Source organism: Antechinus flavipes, chromosome 4 (assembly GCF_016432865.1).
Source record: "Antechinus flavipes isolate AdamAnt ecotype Samford, QLD, Australia chromosome 4, AdamAnt_v2, whole genome shotgun sequence".
NCBI lineage: Eukaryota > Metazoa > Chordata > Mammalia > Dasyuromorphia > Dasyuridae > Antechinus > Antechinus flavipes.
Window position 1 is genome coordinate 343,563,889 of NC_067401.1, and position 20,829 is coordinate 343,584,717.

General features: G+C 34.6%; 1 protein-coding gene across 4 annotated transcripts in view; it reads right to left on the minus strand.

Moving 5' to 3' along the window:
- Nucleotides 1-8,870: 8,870 nt before the first annotated feature.
- Nucleotides 8,871-20,829, minus strand: part of IPCEF1 (interaction protein for cytohesin exchange factors 1) — a 120,195-nt gene continuing 108,236 nt past the window's right edge. For 3 of the 4 annotated variants that reach the window (XM_051997976.1, XM_051997977.1, XM_051997978.1), the window contains 2 exons: nt 17,013-17,206; nt 8,871-10,104 (listed from right to left, as the gene is read on the minus strand). In XM_051997976.1, the coding sequence (XP_051853936.1) occupies nt 9,901-10,104; nt 17,013-17,206 (398 nt within the window). In that variant the 3' untranslated portion in view covers nt 8,871-9,900. Of the gene's footprint in view, nt 10,105-16,679; nt 16,790-17,012; nt 17,207-20,829 lie in introns of all 4 variants that reach the window. The other variant, XR_007953656.1, reaches the window with a different exon arrangement.

Below are 20,829 nucleotides of genomic sequence, written 5' to 3' on the forward strand. Positions count from 1 at the left end.
TTGCTTGGTGAGGAGGACAATTTTTCTGCTTTTGGCCTGTTCTCTTTCCTCTCATCTTGCCAAGAGTAGGACCTTGAAAGCTTGAAAGGGCTTGGAGGATTTGGAACTTTCCATATTCCCATCCATATCCAAGAAGATCAAGTGATAGCAGTGTCTACAGTGAAAGTCAAAAATAAAATGCATCTCTACAAGGAGCTCAGCAGAAAAACTGCACCATGACTAAGAAAAATTCCTTGAATACTCTGTGAAGGGGAAAAAACAACTTCCAGCCAACAAAAGCTGTGAGCTTTCCCTTTGCTACAAGTATCCTTCAAGCTAAAACCCACTTTCTTCTGGATTCTCCTCCTATAGATGGGACATTATATGAGATTTGAATAGTATGTTTTGAAACAATTATATTGCCTCAGTAAATATCACTTTCTGAAAAGTAATTAAATCTGGCTAACTAAATGATTCTCGACTGATAATCACAATAAAGTGATTATAGTCTTAAGTGATATAACCTTAAGTGCTCGGATATCAGTGCATCTGCTCAGTTTCAGCCCATTACACTGTTGTGAGTCTAAGCTTTACCCTCTGGACTTGGTTTATTTAAAGGGAAGAAAGAGCATAATGAAGACTTGGGAGACTGGAAGTGACAGTAGAACCATACACAAAAATAGTACCTGGGTCCCTAAAGGACTAAGGCCTATATATTCCTAGGCCCCAAGAAAATCGTTAGCCATAAAATGAAAGTTCACTCTGTATATATAGATAGTCTCTCTTTCTCTCAGTCTTTTCTCTGTTTAGGCTAAATTTGCAGAACCTCTCTGTGGATCAGAGGTTCTAAATTTCCATGTCTGATATCTCTAAGATTATTGGGTTCCTTGAAGAGGGTTGTAAGGATCAATAGAGTTCTCCACTGAGCTTTCAACTTCTCAAATGTTCTATTTAGGTTTGATTTTCTCAGCTTTACTTCTTCCCAGATCTGTCTGTTCCTATTTAAAAGTCAAGTCTATTGCTTTGGCTCAGATCTATAATTGTCAAGATCCAATAAGACATCATTACTCCTGTATCAATGAGCAAACATTGGGGAAAGAGTGTATATTCATATCTCATTGAAAAGATGCAATCAAAATTCAAAGAAAAGCCTCCTTCTTCCATCTGCTCAGACTGACAAGGCCAGTATTCTCCCAACTTTTCTGGTTATGTATTCCATCAGTGTAAATATTTTGAGTATGCACCCAAATATATATAGGTTTACCTGTGTGTAAATTATATATACATATATATGTATTACTATATTAGTAACTACATTTTAAATCTACACAAAAAAGATATTTTAAAAGAATGACATAAGGGTGAAATAATATTTAAGAACAGAAGTTAAATGACTTACCTAGGATCATACAGATAAGTGTCTGAAACTAGATGTCAACTCAGATCTCCCTAACTCCAGAGACATTACTCTATTCACTTAACTATCTAGCTGCCTCCTCAAATCAATAAGGAGAATTTATTAAGTAGAGGACTGATACTTTCACATTTTACTCTACAAAAATTACTTTGGCGATTATATGAAGGATGTTCAACTGTGAAAGTTTATATAGACTATTTGTGCCCAACATGTGGGAGAGCCTTCTGAGCTCCTATTGGTTTAATTAGCCAGACCCTGACACATAGTACTTGACTCCAATATAGTCATATCATTTTGGTTCTCTTCAAGAACAAAGGACAACCACCACCTAAGGGATGGATTTGAGAGGCAAAAGATCTGAGGTAGGGAAATCAGTGAGGAAACTATTGCAATAATTCTAACTAGAGATGTTAATTAACTAGAGTGATGGTTAAATGAGCAGAAAGAAGGAAACAGGTATGAGAGATTTAAAGATAGAACCACCACGATTTGCCAATTAATTATATACATGAATGCCTATAAAATGGTAAAAACCTGAAAGTGGCTTACAAAAGCAGTCAGGTGAGTGACTAGTGGAAGGAGGCACATAATAATCCCAATGGCATTTCCATAGCTGCTATGAATAGTGGTTAATCTAAGTGATGATAACTGCCATGAAGGGCTGAAACTCAGCTCAGAAGGGAAGGGGTAAGGAGAAAAACTGGGAGATTGAATAGCTAAAGAAAAGGGTTGATTTAGAATAGGAGAATGTTGGAAGATAAATTGTTGTATTGGATACTATTCTAATTCTTGACTATTAAAGCAAGGGTGAGATTTGAACGGCTTTATCACATATTTTGGAATCAGACGAAAGTCCCCAATTTGGGCATAACAAGGCCAATAAGGCCATCTCTGATTATAATTTGCAATCAATAATGCAAAACCACCATATTCCTGTGACATAATGCATTTGAAATTAGAAAAGCCTGCCTTTGAATCCCATCTCAGAAATTTAATATTTATAAAACTCTGAACAAGTCATTTAATCTCTCAAAGCCTTAGTTTCCATGATTCTAAATTGAAGATTTGGATTTGATAGCCTCTCTGGTTCTTTCAGGCTCCAAATCTATAAGCCAATTATTTGAAATTTTATCTTTCTATCGGTCTTGTCCTTTTTTTCTTTATATTATATTCTTCATTCTTTCTCTTCAGTTTTGCAACATGTTGTCCATCTCATTATTGATATGAAATTTATCAACAGGACTTTGCAGTTTCCTGTGGCTTAAAGCAACCTATAAATAAGAATTTTTGGAGAACTTTCTGAAATCAAAAAATGGGATGAAGAAATGTAGATGTAATATGAAACGAGAGCATAGGACTTGAGGACAAAATACTTAGAATTGAATTCTCTGCCTCCTCTACTTATGCCACCTTGAATAAGTTAATTGTGCACCTGTCCCTCTTGTCTCATTAGTCAAAAAAAAGTTCTAGTAGATGAGCTCCAAGGTTCCCTCCAGATCAACGTCCTCTAATCAACCTGACTTTTTATTTCAATATTCTAAGTTTCCTAGAATGATGATAGATGATAAAATGATGGATAGACGGAAGGAAGAAGAGAGGAAGGGAAGGAGAGAAGAAAGGAGGGGAAAAGGGAGAGAGGGAGAGAGAGAGAGGAAGGGAGAGAGGGAGGGAGGAAAAGAGGGAGGAAGGCGAGGAGGGAGATCTTTTACTAAGTGTTAATTATTTGTCAGGCTTAATATGTCCAAACAGAGATTAAATGGGATTACTACTTGTTGGAAATATGATAGAGGGCATTTATTCACAAGTAAGGACTAAACTAGAGAACGTTCTAAATGCTTTCCAGAACAGATGTTTGGGGAAGTATTTTATTTCACTTTTTGCTGTAAATTTAAGCCTCAAACTTTAATGATACCACAAATAATGGAGAAAACTGGGAACACCTAAGAATGGTAAAGAAAGAAACAGTGAGAAATATGCAATGTAAATTTTATGGCAGAAATACAATTTTTTCAAAACTAATGAATGCTAGGAAATATTTCCAAAGCTTTTGCACATTTGAAAACATGCATCATTTGAAAAGACACAGTAAGTTATCATGTGAAAAGATTTACCAACATCATTAAAACTTTATTTGTTGAACAATATAAGTTAACATGCAACAACAGAATGTGAAACTCAGTGACTATCAGGGGCCATTCTTTGATCAGATAAGAGGGAAGTTCACTTCATATCCACAAGAGGTCACTCTAACCTTTGTAGAAGAAAAAGCTTTTAAAAAGGAGCCAGTCCAGAGTCTGACATTTTTTCCCCCCAGCACAGAGCCGCTAATAGGGAAGTAAACGAACAGCAAATGCTGTTTTGAGAAATTTCCTGCCAGCCCTTCTGTGTTGTTTTACTAAATGTATTTTCTTTTGTTCAACATTTTAAAAAGACACTTGGCAATACAATTTAAAAGCATAAGGTAATGTTATGGCTTCCTACATTTTATTTCAGATTTGGCAACACAGGAATCTGGGGTAGTTGTAATAAGAAAAACAATCAGAAAATAGGGTTAAGACATCCAGCCATGTGGTTCTAAATATTATATTGCCCACCAAACAAGGACTTCGAGAAAATACAGCAACAACTTCCTAGCTTGTTTGAAAAATGAAAAACAATTCTCCACAGAGACACATCTCAATGTTTTACTGCAATTAGCCTGAAAGAGCTTGGTTCACCTTTGCACAACAAATGAAGCTGCAGACCATGTATAAAGATCATTTTGATGTTCGCTGGGTTCTTCACATGCGTGTGAAAAATACCTATTTACACTGAAGGCAGGAAAGCCACTTCCTGTCTTACACAAAAAAGCAAACCCACAGCTTTTCACAGTCTTCCATTGCTGAATCTGATTCGCAGAAGTCTACAGTCTGTGGCTGGATGAAATAGTTCACTGATTCTGCCTCAAAGAGAAATCTGGATTCCCAGCAGAATGGCATTCTGTTTATCCATATCATGAAGAGTTTTAGAATTTGAAATTGAAATAGATCACCGAGATCCTTTGATCTTCAGAAGGAAACTTAGTTCCAGAGACTTTATATGATTTGCTCCAAATCACATAATTGGTTAGGAGACAAGCTGGAACTAGAATTTGGGTCTCTAGATTCTGTCTAGTATTCTTTCTTCTCTGTCATGCATAGCACCTTTTTACCTTACTGAAACTCAGTTTCCTTATGTTGAAATAAACATTGCCATAGAAGCTATATTGAGAGGAATATAGAAAGGAAGGTTCAATTCAAATTTAACAATTGAATACAATAAGCATTTATTAAGTACCCATTAATTTCTTAGTCATGGTAAGAATATAAAATTAAAGACACTCCCTGGCTTCATGGATAATAGTATTAAGTCAGAGAAAGATTGCACCTAGCATCTCATTTGGATCCTGATAGCTATTTTAGTATATAGTGATAATTTGATCTTCATTGCCTAGAATTGTAATAAGAGTGGATCTATATCTAATGCAAGTATTTATGAGATCAATTTATGGGAATATATTTTAGAGATATTTACTGATATTAAGTATGGAACATGGTTATGGTCAGTCCTTTGGGAAATATATAGCACCTTTTGAAGTATAAAGGCTTATTTCTTGAACATCTGATTATCCCATTAATTTTCATAACAGCCCTACAAGATATAAGAGACTAAGGGAAATCATGTCTATTTCATCCATGGAGAAATTGAGGTTAGGGGTTTCAGCCAAAATAACAATTTGAGATAATTCCCAATTCTCTTTTGATAGAAAAAGTGGAAAGCCAGTTTTTTTTTAAATATGTCCATTTTATTCAAGGATCTCAAATTGTTCAATAAATGGTATGATTTGTCTAAATGAAATAGAGAAAACATACTAATAAGTTAAATGATTTGTCCCTAATTCATACAATTCATTAAGATTGTGAGTAGGAGAGGCAAGGAAGGAAAAAATGAATTCCTACTTATACTTGGAGGGCTTTCTCTGCTATCACATGTGATAGGGAATATCTCATTTCAAAGGGCAGAATCAGAAGCAATGAACAAAAAATTGCAAAAAGTCAAATTTATGATCAATGCCAAGAAAACAATTTCCTAACAATTACCGCTGCCCCCAAATGGAATGCCTCAAGAGGTGATGGATTTTCCTTCATTAGAGGAAAGATTTCAAGCAGAGGCTGACCAGTTGAACATATTATAGGAGATATATGTGGGTATATGAGTTGGATAATCTGGCTGCTAAGAAAACTGTAAAAATTCTTATTTTGTGACTGGACCACTATGATCTTTAATGGAATGTTTAAATTAATGTATGTGAACCTGTCTCTTGTTCCTTAATTTTTGCTTTTCACATCAATTTTACATATAAATTCTACTCCAAGTATCAATACTTCCTAGGGCTTTTAAGAATCTTTAAAATGTGTCTCTGGACATTTTTATAATGTTCCTTGAACCTTTCATTTTACAAGATCTGGTTTTCTATGACACATGCAAGAGGCTTCACAGAGGACCCCGAGGCTCGAGAAGATCTTGTCCCAAATGTCACCACCAAAATACCTTTTCTCAGAGTACTTGAACAATACAGGTGCTGACTCCTATGAACATTATGCTGTTATAGTTGTAGAATGAGGAAAAGTGACAACAAATTTTAAAGCTGGCCCTTCATCTTCTGAGATGATCACTCTTGCTTGAGTCAGGTCTGGATTAAGGTATCCTCAGGGAGTATTTTCATTTGACCTCAGCCACCAAGGACAGCTCTTCACCATGATTGCTGGGAATCACCTATTCTCAATGAAACCCTGAAGAGATTAGAGAAACTCTAGATAAAACAAATTTTCTTGGTGCATGTGAATGGATTTGGTTAGTCATGGGACACATAAGGATCTAACCTCTAAAAATAAACTTGAATTCATGCAGTTTTCCCTCTATCCTTTAACCCACAGTAACCTACCTTCTTACAAACACCACTAAAAGTTGGTCCATAGATGGTACAATCTCACCAAGTACCTATAGCAGTTTTTTGAAGGAAAAAACTTCCCCAGCCTTCTTATACATCATGATATTTCTATACATTCCACAATACCCTAGTCTTTATTTTCCTCCATTGGATCAGTAATTTTATTGATTTGAGTATTTGCTTCCATCCATGACTATCCATTGTGTATATTCTTTTCCATGTTCTATCCTTTTCCATGTTCTTTCCTAAATTCACTGAAGGAGATCTCTACTATATGTCCTGAAAATCCTCCTCAGATCTCCTTGAAATCAAAGAATACCAGTGGCAATATCTGAGCTATCCATCAGATATATGATGACTATTTTTTTAAAGCATCATATGGTTTTTAAACAGTTTTTATTGAAACCTATTAGTGTAAAGAGTAACTGTTTCACAACAAATGAAGCTTCAAAACTGTAAAGAGTTAGTACCCATTTATAATAATTCTGAGAATTACAACTAATGACACTTAGTTGACGCTTTGGGTTCAGTTCCACCTTCCCCTAGCCACTATCACCCTGTCTTCATAGAGACAGGGCTTAATGTGCAGAATTTCAGTTTTCAGAAGGGATACTCATATGACCACTCATATGACCATCTTGACTCCTAATGGATGCTGCCAAGATTTTTATAAAACTGTGTCATAGATGACTTTTGAAAATCTTTGAAAGGTCTAATGATTAAACTAATGGATCTTTTCCTCTCTTCAATTTCAATGATGGCATGAGAATTTGTACTAAAAGGTAAAAGAGACAGCCTCATAGCACTTATTATTAAAAAGCCAACAATGAGACACAGAAATTTATCTAGATGACAAAGTATTTCTCGTCCTAGTGTCAATTCTATTGCCATAACTATGTACGTTCGAGGTTTTTTCCTTTTCCTTTTTACAATAAGATTGCTTCATCCATGGTGCTTGAAATTGTTTTAATTGATTAAATATTTGCATTTAACTGATAAGTAAAGTTAATGGGTTTCCTTACCTTTTTAATAAGTCAAATGTTTAAGTTATGAAATAGAATGTGCCATCTCAATAGTCTTCTTGATGTGAGACCAAAGTGAGCTATGATTGTGAGCTGTGATTAGGATAATTCATAAATGAAGCAGCTTCTTTCCTTATCTTGTTCCTCTAATAAGCCAAGTTCTTCTTTAACAAGGAGTACTAGGATTTCTAACACATCTTAATCAGAATGCTGTCCCAGAGGTGTTTTCATTAGTTTGGGATTTGACTACATATATATTTTTTATATGCACATAAACATATAATTGCATATATATATATATATAAACATATATATACTCACACACACCTACACACATTTTATATACATATATACATATACACATATATATGATTGTAATTACAACCAATGCAATTTATATATATATATATATATATATCATATATATATATATATATATATATATATAAAAACATATTCATGGTTGAAATATATCTGCATATATATTCTTAGCAATGTGAGAAAGAGAGATGATTGAAGGTTCCTTATAATGAAGCTAAATATAGAATTCCTTTTTTAAATACAAAGTTATATGAAAATATAATGGACTCTAAGACCTAAATTGGCAAAATTTCCTAAATTAAATCATTCTAAATTAAATTTTGATTTCTGTTTTTCAAATTCTTGGTAGCTCTCTTCAAATACATGAAGGGATATTCAAATGGATGCAGTATTAAGAGTTTGTTTGTTTTTTTTTTTTTTTTTCTGTTTAGTCCCTGAGGCAAGAACTAGGAGAAATGGATGGGAGCTAAAGAGGGCAGCCTCATGGAATGGAAAACTTTCCAGTCACTAGAACTCTTCCAACACAAAATGGGCTGTTTTTCAGGAAATAGTTGGTGTCCCATCACTGGATGTCTTTAAGTAAAGGTGAGGTGATACATTGCCAGCCATATGGTAGAAAGAATTTTTGTTCAAGTAAGAGTTTGGACTAGAGCTCCTCTGAGGTCCCTTCTATCCCTAAGGTTCTATAATTATGTAAATGTCATTACATGGATAAATAGGGAAAGAGAATCATGAAATGTTTAGGCTGAAAGGAACTTTAGAGACTGACTAGTCCAGTAGCTCTATTCTATACTGAAGCTTAGGATAAGATAAGTGATTTGTAAAGATTCCATGGCTAATAAATGATGCAGCCACATCCTGAATCCAGACCACCTGATTCCTGGCATAATGTGCTTACCATTATAATATACAGCTACAATAGAGAACAGAGGAACAAAACAATATATTTGGCATAGCCCCATATATATCCTACAGGTTTCCTGAAAACACATCATACTCCATAGCTGATGCAGCAGAATGACTCAGACAACTCACTAGTATCCTCATTTTTTTTTCTCAGATTAAAAATACATCTACTTAGAACATGTAGGTTATTCAATAAGGGGGAAATAGCATGATCTTATGAACACTGGTAATCTGTACTTCTATAAATAGACTTAAATAACAAACATATACATATTTATAGATATAGCTATATATTCACATAGGCCATAAAGTGACAGATAACCTTACAAAAATAAAAGCAACTATGAATTAGCTCAATTTTTTTTTCATTCCTTTGAATAAAGAAATTGAAAAACTTCAGGTGCCAAAAAATATCATCATAGTGTAGACCCTGGGGCACCAGAACACAAATACAAATCCTGTAGTTGTGCCATAGTCTACTGGCAGCAGACATGTCTTTCCTGATGCATGGTTAAGTCCTATTGTTGATGAAGAAAGGCAGAAAGCAGATGTCTCCCAAGTGGTACAAGCACGTGCTGTAGAATTCCCCCAACCAATGTGAAATTTGAAAATGTCAAGTAGTCCTTTGAGTCCACAAACGATAGAACATTACTCCCATGGAATAGTTCTCTTCTGAGTCTTTTTTTTTTTTTAATACCAATGTATTCCCTTTAAGTGGATGTGGAAATGAGATTGGTGATCTGCAATCCCCAAGACAAGATTGTGAATTAAATAACAACAACAACAGAAAATCATTTATACTGTATTCCATCTAAAAGTGACATGGGAAAGATGGCAACCCAACAAGATAGACCATGTATATTCTTTTTTACATTCTCTTCCTGTTACCACAGTCCTGAACCATGAAATTATGAAAATCATTCAAGTGAATCCCTTCTCCATTCCACAGATTGTTGTTGTATGTTCCTTGAAAGCAGATCCTAATAGATGAATTTCTTGTTCCCGCACAAGACTTCCTCACTTCATATAGCACCTCATATATAGCAGACCCTCGATTATATATACCTGAAATAATTGATTGATTCATAAAATGGAAACATTGTCATTTGAGTTAGAGATACCATGCATTAGTTCATTTGCTTCCAGTGAAGTCACCTTATCAGGCCGTATCTGAGGTTCCAGGGAATAGTTTTTAGATCTCCATTTAAGGAAAAACGTAAGACTTTGTAGCAGCTTAAAGGGTTGCTGAGGAAAAAATAAGATAGGGAGAGAGTTCTGGCTTGTTCTCAAATAGAACTTTCAACAGGAGTAAAGGAATGTAGTCCTTCAGGCTCCAGGTAAGGCCCTTCAGCAGCAGTCTTTGCACTCTGCTGCTGATAGATCTCCTGAACCAATAAGCTATTTGTGCTCTTCCATTCTCTGTACTTCTTTGCTGTCAGCTTCGGGTCCTCCAACAACTGGTTAATCATGGCTAAATCATGTTCTTTACACTGGCAAAGGAGAAAAAAAAATGATGTCATATTTCCCATATAATCCAAAGAGCCAAATTTAGTCCTTTGAAAAAATTACCTTTTCATCAGTCAACAAGCATTTATTAAGTATTTATTATGTGCCAAGCACTGTGCTAAGAACTAAGAAAGGAATTAAAGAGAAAAGCAAAAATGGCCCTTATCCTCCAAGAATCCGCATTCTATGATGAAAAGTAAATGCACTTAAGAAATATTATCTCATTTTATCTTCACAAAAACCATGGGAGATAGGTGCTATTATTATTTTCATTTTACATATAAGAAAACTGAGGCAGTTAAGTGAGTTGCCCAGGCTTGTAAATGTCTGAGTTTGGATATGAATTGAGGTTTTTCCTGATTTCAGGATGATTTCAGAAAGGCTTGGAGAGACTTACATGAACTGATGCTGAGGGAAATGAGCAGGATCAGATGATCATTATATACTTCAATAACAATACTATATGATGATCAATTCTGATGGACGTGACCTCTTCAACAATGAAGATGAACCAAATCAGTTCCAATAGAGCAGTAATGAGCTGAACCAGATACACCCAGCAAAAAAAAAAAAAAAATTCTGGGAGATGACTATAAACCACTACATAGAATTCCCAATCCCTCTATTTTTGTCCTCCTGCATTTTTTATTTCCTTCACAGGCTAATTGTACACTATTTCAAAGTCCGACTCTTTTTATACAGCAAATTAACTGTTTGGACATGTATACATATATTGTATTTAACTTATACTTTAACGTATTTAACATGTATTGGTCAACCTGCCACCATCTGGGGGAAAGGGTTGGGGGAAGGAAGGAAAAAGTTGGAACAAAAGGATTTGCAACTGTCAATGCTGAAAAATTACCTATGCATATATCTTGTAAATAGGAAGCTATAATAAAAAAATTAAATTAAATTAAAAATTAAAAAAAAAAACAAATACCTAGCTTTTTTGAGAATTTGCAAAATAAGACATTGTTTGTATTTTTTAAAGCATTCAACTACTCTATTAAAGGATGAAGAGGAAGTGGAAGGAGAGAGTCCTCTGTTGAGTCCAAAATTCACATTAAAGTTGTATTCTATTTAGCAACCTCTGCCATATTTGTCTTTTCTCTAGGTTTCCTTTTTTATGAGTAGAAAGGGAAATGGGTATGGATTAAAGAAAGAAGGGAATGAAAAAATTCATGTTTGGGGCTTTTTTCTTAGAAGATCTGTGAGAACTGGTAGCATTTTTGTAATGACTGCACTGATATATGGGACTAAGCTCAAAATGGTTGAATAAATGTTGGTATGGTGGGGTGTGGGTTTCAATAATCTGAATGCTGTGCCTAATTTTCCAGCAAATAATCAGAATTTTTAGTAGTTTTCAAAGCTGAGAAGAAACATTTGATTTTTGTTTCACAGAGTAAATATTCAAGATCCAGCTTGACATCTTAATTATTAAAAAGTGTCTTCTACCATTCAGTTTTTAGTGTTAAGTATTCTTTATGGGTGAGCATGTTGCTAGTGAGGGTTTCAGTCAATCCCACAACAGTCAGTCAACTAATCAGTTGGCTACATTACTGGTGAGTTGAAAAACTAAAAAAGCCTTCTCCAAAAGTCAGCAAAAACAGAAGTGATCCAATAATGCCTGGGGAATCTATATTATGGCATCTCATGGAAATGTATTTAAATTCTTCCAACTTCCAGGGAGAACTTAAAGAGATTACTTTTCAGTTTGCAATCAGTGCAAAGATTTGTCTTTATTGCTAGAATGTGCCTATGGGCAATAGCATTCTCTTCATTTCTACATGAAACCTTTTGATGTGTGTGGTTTGTCCACATTTAAACTGCTAATTCTGAAGACTAAAAATCATTCATTTCCTAGAGCTTTTCTGTCCTACTTAATGGGTTATTATGCCAAAAGTAAAAAATAAAAAGTATTTCCTAGTGTTGTATTTCTGGTGATGAACCCCTCCTTACTGTGGTAATCTGGACTTTCCCCTGTCATGGGCCAGAACTTGAAATAAGGTACTAAGTCAGTGGAATTGATAGAGACAATGGTTATTTAGCATGGTGCTTAACAGTTTCTAGTTCAGTATATGTACTTAATATTTACTATAGTTCTACAAGATTCACACCTTTGATAAGAGACCATATAAGCTCAGATAAACTCAGCCAGAATCCAAACTAGGGAAGACAGAGAAGTAGTGGCAGATTCTCCTCCTTTGCTTCTCCACTGAAACCAAGACTCTGGAAGGCTCTCCAGAAAGCTGCCCAACCCCAGGAAGGAGATAATAAAGGATCTGGACTTTAAGAAAGCTAACCGAGCCTCAGGAAAGGACACAAGACTTGGAAAGAAACAATAAAGAATTTGGACTTTAACCCCTGGCTACTCATGTGGTGATTACTGAACGGAAACAAAGGCTGCTTCCAGAGACCCCAAGAAAACTTCAACAGAGAATATTACATTTTAGAGAGAATATTAAATTCCCCTCCTATAGCAGATGCAGTCTGTTGGTTAGCCTATCATAGAATAGACTTTCCAGCTCCCAGGAAATCCATTGCCTATGAGAACCCAGGGACCCCAACACGAGGTATTTAGAGGAGGACTTTCTTCCTCACTGATATAAAACAGTGAAAACTGAAGAATATTTATAAGTTTTTCCATAAACTTTTGTGCTCTAAGCTTTTTGTAGCCACTTTCTAAACTGTCAAAAGTTCTCTTGCTTAAAGAATAAAAATACTAAGGTTAGCCACTTATCTGATTGAGTAGTCAAGCAAGTCCAGCTACATACATTCTTTTCTACATGGCCTGAGGTAGTTTTGGAAATAGGCTTACATATATTTGTATAGAGTGAGTGGCAATTTACACTGAGTCAAAAGAAAAGTATCATTGCAGAGTAGGGAGGAATGAATATAGGGGCGATGGTATATGATCTGCTAAATAATTTGTATTTATCAATCTGGACTTTTGATGACCATAATGGGAACCAAGTGTTCCAGAGGACTATAGGAGATTTATCCACAAGAGATGACTTCAATAAATGAGACAATTACTACATTGTCACACTCTAGAAATAGTTCCAGGGAGTATATCATTGTTGTCATCATCATCTTCATCGTCACTAAAATTTGCATAGACCTTTAAGATTTGCAAAACATTTAAACAAATGTTTCATTTATTCTAAAATCCCCTATAAGGTAGGTATTATTATTATTCCCATTGATAAGTGAGGAAATTGAGGCAAATTGAAATTAAGTGACTTGCCCTGTCTAACACAGCCTTTTTGGCCAAATTTGAATTCGTCTTCCAGACTTCAGATCTAGAGCTCCTTTCCCTGTACCTCTAAATACTTAAGAGGTTTCTATCTTCCTTGTCCTAAAGAATATAATATATTCTTTGGAAGAAAACAGAAACCCACAAAATGATCCTACAACTAGTCCTTACTATAACAAAAATTTAGATATGTATGTGTGTGTGTATTTCCACAGTTGCGTCCAATTTTCTGTAACCCTTTTGGGGGATTTTCTTGGCAATGGTACTAGTTTGCCATATTCTTCTCCAGCTCATTTTCAAGATTTAAATATACTTGTGCTGAAACTGGTCCGCATAAACTACACATTGCAATAGCTTTCTAGAACAGGAGATCCTGTGTTACCTAGAGTAAAAGTCACCGGATTTGGAGTTAGAAGATATGGATTAATCTGACCCTAAAAATTATTAATTACAATTGTGAGCAAGTTGTTTAACTTCAAAATTTACTCCCACAGAGGAATGAGAGGGGGAAGTACTATACAAAAATTGAATTATCAGTAATATGGTTAGCTTACAAAATTCTATACCCCAACATTAGTCATAAAAGTTGTGATTCTCTTTTCATTTAATTTTTGTGGTAAAAACTACAGATTATAATTTGATTTGTTTAAATTTTAAAAAATGATTGGGGAAAATGTTAATAACCTAGGTTAAACTTAAAAATATGTCCTGCATATTGGTTTTCTCAGAATACCTGTGACTGATAAGCACAAAAATGAAGAGAAGATAAATCAAAGAGTTATTATGGAGATAGAAACAAGATTTGACAACTTATTGGTCATGTGGAGCAAGGATTGGTCATGTGATTGAAAGGATAAAAATAATATCAGAGGATAAATCTTGGAGATTGAAAGTGATACTCTCAACAAAAATAGAAAATAATAAGAGTGGATTTTGAGAAAAGAATTAATAGTTCCATTTTGAATATGTTGAATTTGAGTCTTTTCTGGGACTTCCAGTCTGAAATGATCAATAAGCAGTTGGTAGCATAGGAGAACTGGGATAGGATATATGGATCTGTGAATCACTAGCTATAAATGATAATTAAATCCATAGAAGTTAATGAGGTCACCAAGAGAAAAAGTATAGCTAGAGAAAAAATGGGCCAGGACTGCCTTTGGGAAATAGTCATTGTGAGAGATGAGGCATCATATAGATAAGTCAGCAAAGGAGTGATTAGACAGGTGGAAGGAAGAAGGAAAAAACTCCAATAGAGTGCCAAATGCTACAGAGAAGTCAAGAAGAATAAGAATGGAGAAAAGATTGTAAGATTTTATAATTAACTTTGGACTGAATTTTTAGATGTTGAGTTATAAATTCAGAAGTCAAAAGAATAATTGAGACAAAAGGAAGTGGAGTCAATGAGTATAAATGTTTTTCTCCTAGATTTTAGGAGATAACAAGGAGAGAGATATAAAGAATGATATTTTGGGGAAATGGTAAAATCTAATGAAGATTTTGGGTTTTTTTTTAAGGATAGGGGAGAGCAGAGCATAATTGAGGGCAAGAAGAATATGCAGGAGAAGATTAAAGAGAATGAGATTCAGGATACATATCCTTTCCTTGGGAACAAATACCAATTATTCCTAAAGACAAATAAATTTTTAAAAAGTGAGGTATTAAGTGAAGGAGTTTTAGGTAACAAGAAGGGGAGAAGAGTTCATGGTAATTGGCCTCAATTATCTCAATAAAATAAGAAATGAGATCTTTGTTCTGAAAGAGAGGTAGAAAAAGAGGCATAGGAAATTTGGAGATAAATCGAATTTTTGGAAAAGCTTCTTTGATGAGATAAGGAATCAATTGGAAAAACAAAAACAAAAAGATTGTACTGTTGCAGTAAGCATCTAGCTGAGGTTGAGAACTTGAATTTAGTTCACTCAGCATGATTGGATGACTTCCTCCAGATTTATAGGAACAAGGGAAGCAGATAGTGAGAGTTTCACAAGAGGTAAGCCATTCCCTCATTTTGAAATAACTTCCCAAAGCCTTCTCTCTTAATCTCATTACAAAGGGAAAGAATTCCATTAAATGTTTTAAGACAATTTGAGCTTTCGTCAATCCACATGGGAAGCCTGTTTAATATCCAGACTCCCTCACTTTGCTATTTCATATTTATTGTACTGCTACAATGCTTCTTGTTAGTCTACAAATTAAAAAATATAAATAAATAAGCTGATCTTTCAAAGGTTTCCAGAACTCCAGGGAATGTTTTCCAAAGTCTGAAAGACTCCTATCCATGGTGTGTGGAAGATATGAAAGCAGGATGTCGTTACTATTAAGAACCATTTTAGTTGCAAGAAGACCCAAAATAACTCCAGTACATCCTGTGCATTGTTAGCATGTCATGAAAACATCTGCTTCTCCGTGATCACACATGTACACGGTTCACTATCCTGCTGTCATCCAAATTCCCAGCTTTATGCAGGTTCAATTGGAAACTACCAAGTTTGCAAATCCCTTAACAGAACAGGCACTAATCTGACCTTTGTCAGAACACAGCAGATTCATATCCCTGAACACACCCTTAAAAGATTTTAGTGACATGTGAAGTAATTACAATGACATCTTTAAATACAACATCTCACAAATTTGTTCCCAATAATTTTTTTGTTTGGCTTTTTGTACCAAACCTGTGATTTCATTGTCATAAGGGACTTTATTGACATGAGGAATTTCCCATATCAATATAGCCTGAATCTTAATGAAGTTAAATGACTTGCCCAAAAGTACCCATTCAATAGATGTCAGAAGCATTCATTTCTGTCCACAATATCACACTGCTAATATCTAATTAACTTATGAGCCTAATGCTCCTTATGCTTACTAGGTAGGAAGCTGCTAGGTGACTCAGTAGAGAGAGGACTGGGCCTGGACTCAGGAAAATCTATGTTCAAATCCAGCCTCAGACATAGATATGTGAGCTTGGGCATGTCATTTAACCTCTGTTTGCCTTAATCTTCCAAAGAAGTAAATAGCAAATCACTCCAATATTTTTGCCAAAAATAAAACAAAAACCATCATGGTTCAGTATGGTTCATAGGGTCATGAAAAGTCAATTGTTACTAAACAACACAAATGCTTTCTAGAACAAGTGGGTTGGAGGAACAATGGCATATATTGGGATTTTTCTGTCAAGATAAAAATATGATTGAAAAGGAGTTATTGTGCCTATCTATAATATAAAAATCTGTTACATGTATAGTTTATTAAAATTTATACATATATTTCATATAGTATTTCATATTTGTAAATATAGCTTACATGTTAGTTCATTTGGTCTCCAAAACAACCCTACAGGTGCTATTTCCTCCATTTTACAATAAGGAAACTGAGTTTCAAAGAGGTTAGATAAGTCTCCCAGGATCACAGACCTAGTAAAGGCATCATAAGGGAAGATTTGAAATCAATTATTTCTGAATTTAAATCCAGAACTCTATTCACTGTACTAACTAGTTGCCTCATATGAATCTCACAAAAACACTCAGGATTAAATAATTTTATGAAGGTTTCAGTTTGAGCTCTCATATCACTAGAAGGACTTCCCCTCCCCAAGTTAAATATTCTGTCAGTTCATCTTAATGTCAGAAGCTTTACCTTTAAGGTGCTATTCAATGTCCGGATTTTGTGTAGTTTCTCATTAATGGATGGATTTTTACTCCGCTTGACAAAAGACTTTCTCAACTCCTTTTTGGTTGAAGGTCTTCGATCTCCAATAGGAGATAAACTGGCTTGTTCTAGAGATTTGTAAAGCTTTTCCATTTCATCATCTTCAAGGCCTTTTGTCTGTTCTGTAACGAAAAACAATAATACAAAATCACTGATTTAGAAAATGGGAGACTATCTTAACCAAGGCATATAAAATATCACCATTAAAACAAACCTGACAAGTGGTTGTCTACACTCTGCTTGAAAACTTTCAAGGAGGAAGAACCAAACATTTCTTGAAGCAGCCCATTCCTCTTTTAAGGTATTAGGAAATTTTCCTGATATCAAGCTTAAATTGGACTCTAGAATTTCTAATCCTTTACTCTTGGTTCTAACCTCTAAGGCCACACAGAAATAGATAAATAATAAACAAACAAATAAATGAGTGAATGAATGGATAGATGATAGATAGATGAAACCAAAAACATCAAAACCCTAATCCTTCCTCAGCATGACAATCCATTCAAATACTAGAAGGAAACTGTCCTATACCTGAGTCTTCTCCAAGGTAAACACCAGTTCCCTCAATAAACTTTGATACAAAAGAAAAAGAATAGGAGGGTAGGGATAAAGAAATAGGTAGATAAGTATTTACAAAGCATCTATAGTTCTTTTTCTTAGTCGCTAGGGAAAATCTTTATAAATATTGTCTCATCTAATCCTTACAACAACCCTTCAAGGTTTCCCCTTTAACAATAGGGAAACTGAGACAGAGATTAAATTACTTATAAATATTATCTCATCTAATCCTCACAACAATCCTTCAAGGGTTCCCCTTTAACAATGGGGAAACTGAGAAAGAGATGAAATTACTTGCCCAGTATTACACAGCTAGTAAGTGTCTAAGGCCACATTTTAATGTAGGTCTTCCTGATGCCTGGTCTAGAACCCTAAACAATGTATACAACCTAACTGCCTAGGATTCCTCAGTCAATAACAATGATGAAATATTGGATCTTTTGGATATCTGAATATTTTTTTAAAAAAAGGATTAACAAAATTTCTAAGCAGAGAAAGATTTTTGAAATAGAAGTTGTACAATACTTAACTCCAAGAAGCTTATAAAAATGGGAAACCACGCTGGGCACACAGTATGCATACAATATATATTTACTGATTGATTCTCATAATCCTGGGAGTAGTGTTATCTGAGAACAGGGGAGAGAAATTCAGCAAATGATCTTGTAAGGCCCCTTTTGATTAGAGCCAACAAATCAGGAAATTACTAAGCATGTTAAGCTTCTCAAAGCTATCCTCAAAATATCTGCCTTACCTTACCTAGTAATGCCAAAAATTTCATCTCAACGTCCTTTAATTTATTTAGTTAATGCAAATATTTGTGTAAAATGTTACTTCTGTATAAAAAAAGTTTCATACATTCATAAAAAAAGTTTTCACAGTGGGAAGAGGATAAAGGTACTATATTCCAAAGAGAAATACTGAGAAGGGTTTAACAAGGGGGAGAAAAAGAGACTGAAAGTACTAGAGATAAATATAATTGTCCTATTTTACCACTTTGTTAAGACTAGCCTTTCTTCCAAGCATTTGATTCTATGAATATTTATTCCAGAACATATTTTCAAAGGAAAAAAAGTTTTCCCTAAGAAAATTAATTGCAAATGTTCTCATCCCTTTCTTTTAAATTGAGAAAATAAGATACTGTACTTGCATTACAATGGTTCTTAATTCTCTAGATGAAACTTTATTGTTAAGGGCATTGGTTGGCCCTGAATACTTTATTATCCTTTTAATAGTTTTAAAAGAACAATGATAGAAAACTCCATTCAAAGCTACATGTGGGCACAATTAGCCTTCCTGACTAGGTTTAAGCACAAACAATACAAAGTAGATTCTGTGCAATTGTCATCACAATGGATAAGATCAAAAAGGTAGAAGTAACAAGTCACAGCAACTGTCTTTGGGGGAGGCTAAAAATGTAAGAATGTTACAATCTCAGGCTTTCTAAATTGGAAGAAAAACCAGAGGCCGTATGGTCCAATCTGTAGCTAAACTGGAACACTCTGCAGTTACACAACTGGTCATTCAGTGTTTGCTTGAAAGCATTTCTCATTTTTGTATAGTCACATTCTAGGCTTCTAGGTATGGAGCACTGGGCCTACATTCAGGAAGATTTGAGTTTAAACCTGGCCTAGCTCTGAGATCTTGATCAAGTCATTTAATCGCTATCTGCCTTAGTTTCCTCAACTGTAAGAATTTTTAAAATCCTTCATTTATATGTTCAAAATTCCTTCTTTCTTTCCTTCCTTCACTCTTTCTTTCTTTCCCTCCCTTCCTTCTTTACTTCCTTATTTCTTTCATTCCTTTCTTCCTTCCCACCTTCTTTATCAGGATGTTTTTCACTTCTGGAAAAGTAGTGTGGAATAATGAACAGCATACTAGGTTTAGGGTCAAGAAGACTAATTCATATTCTGTCTCAGATTTTTTTAGCTTTTTGACCATAAACAAAACATTCAACCTTTATCAGGCTCGATTTCCTAATTTCTTAAATAAGAAAGTTGGATTTGATGGCCTTTAAAATCCCTTCCAGGTCTCAATTTATGACCATCATTGTCATTCTGTACATCATTAATCATTCTTGCCATCTGGGGCTGAGCTTATATTAACATCTCTATTCTATATGGTAGACCTTCAAATACTTGAAGGTTTATCATATTCCTCTTAACTTTTCTTTTTCCTAGTCTAAATATACTTTATCTCTTCAATCTTCATATGAAATGAAAATCATATGGAATGATTTTGAATCCCAAAATCATTCTGGTCTCCATCCTCCCGGTGTTCTCCTGTGTGCTTCCAAAAATATGGTAAATGAAACTCAATATGAGATTTCAAATGCTGTCTGATTAAGAAAGAGTTTAATGGGATTACTGCCACCCTAGATTTCAACATGGCTTTTTCAAATTGACCCTAAGATCATTTTAGCTTGAGCTTGTAGTCCACTAAATTACCAAAATCTTTTTTGTTGTTGTTGTTACTTCTTAGATGTATCAGGAGAAAAGTTGTCTAACAATTTTCAGGGTTTGGGGAATTAGTATTGTGGCAATAGGATTTTCAGATATCCTGGAGTAAGGGAAGTAGATAAGCACTTATTAAGTATCTACTCTATGAGTGGTATATGCTTTACAAATATTATCCCATTTGATCCTCACAACAACACTGAGAAGTAGGCATTACTATTAGTTTTAAGGTTGAGGAAAGTGAGGCAGAATTTAAGTGACCTTTCCTGGGTCACACAGCTACTAATATCTGAAAGGAGATTTGAATTCAGAACTCCAGACTCTAACAACTGTACCAAATAACTTCTTCCTAGGAAATTTGCATTTTTGTGATTCTTTTTAATAGCAACTATAGTTCATGACTTGAGTGTTGTACTAAAGTAAACACTAATTTAGCAACTTGCAGGAAAAAAAATGAGAAAAAGACAGTTCTGCATATTAAGAAAAACAAGTTATAATATTTTTTTCTAAAAATCTCTATTGTCACATGATCATGGAATCCTGGAGTTAGAAGGAGCCTTAGAGATCATCTAGTTGAAATGGAAAGAACTTAGAACTCATCTACTTGAAATACTATTTCCCTCCACAACTACCCAGGAATTAGGGGTTTAGTTCATCCAGTAAAAGTTAAAGAAGCTGAAATGACTTTAATTTTGTTTTCAATTGTCAGCTGCTCTCTCCAAAGTTAAATG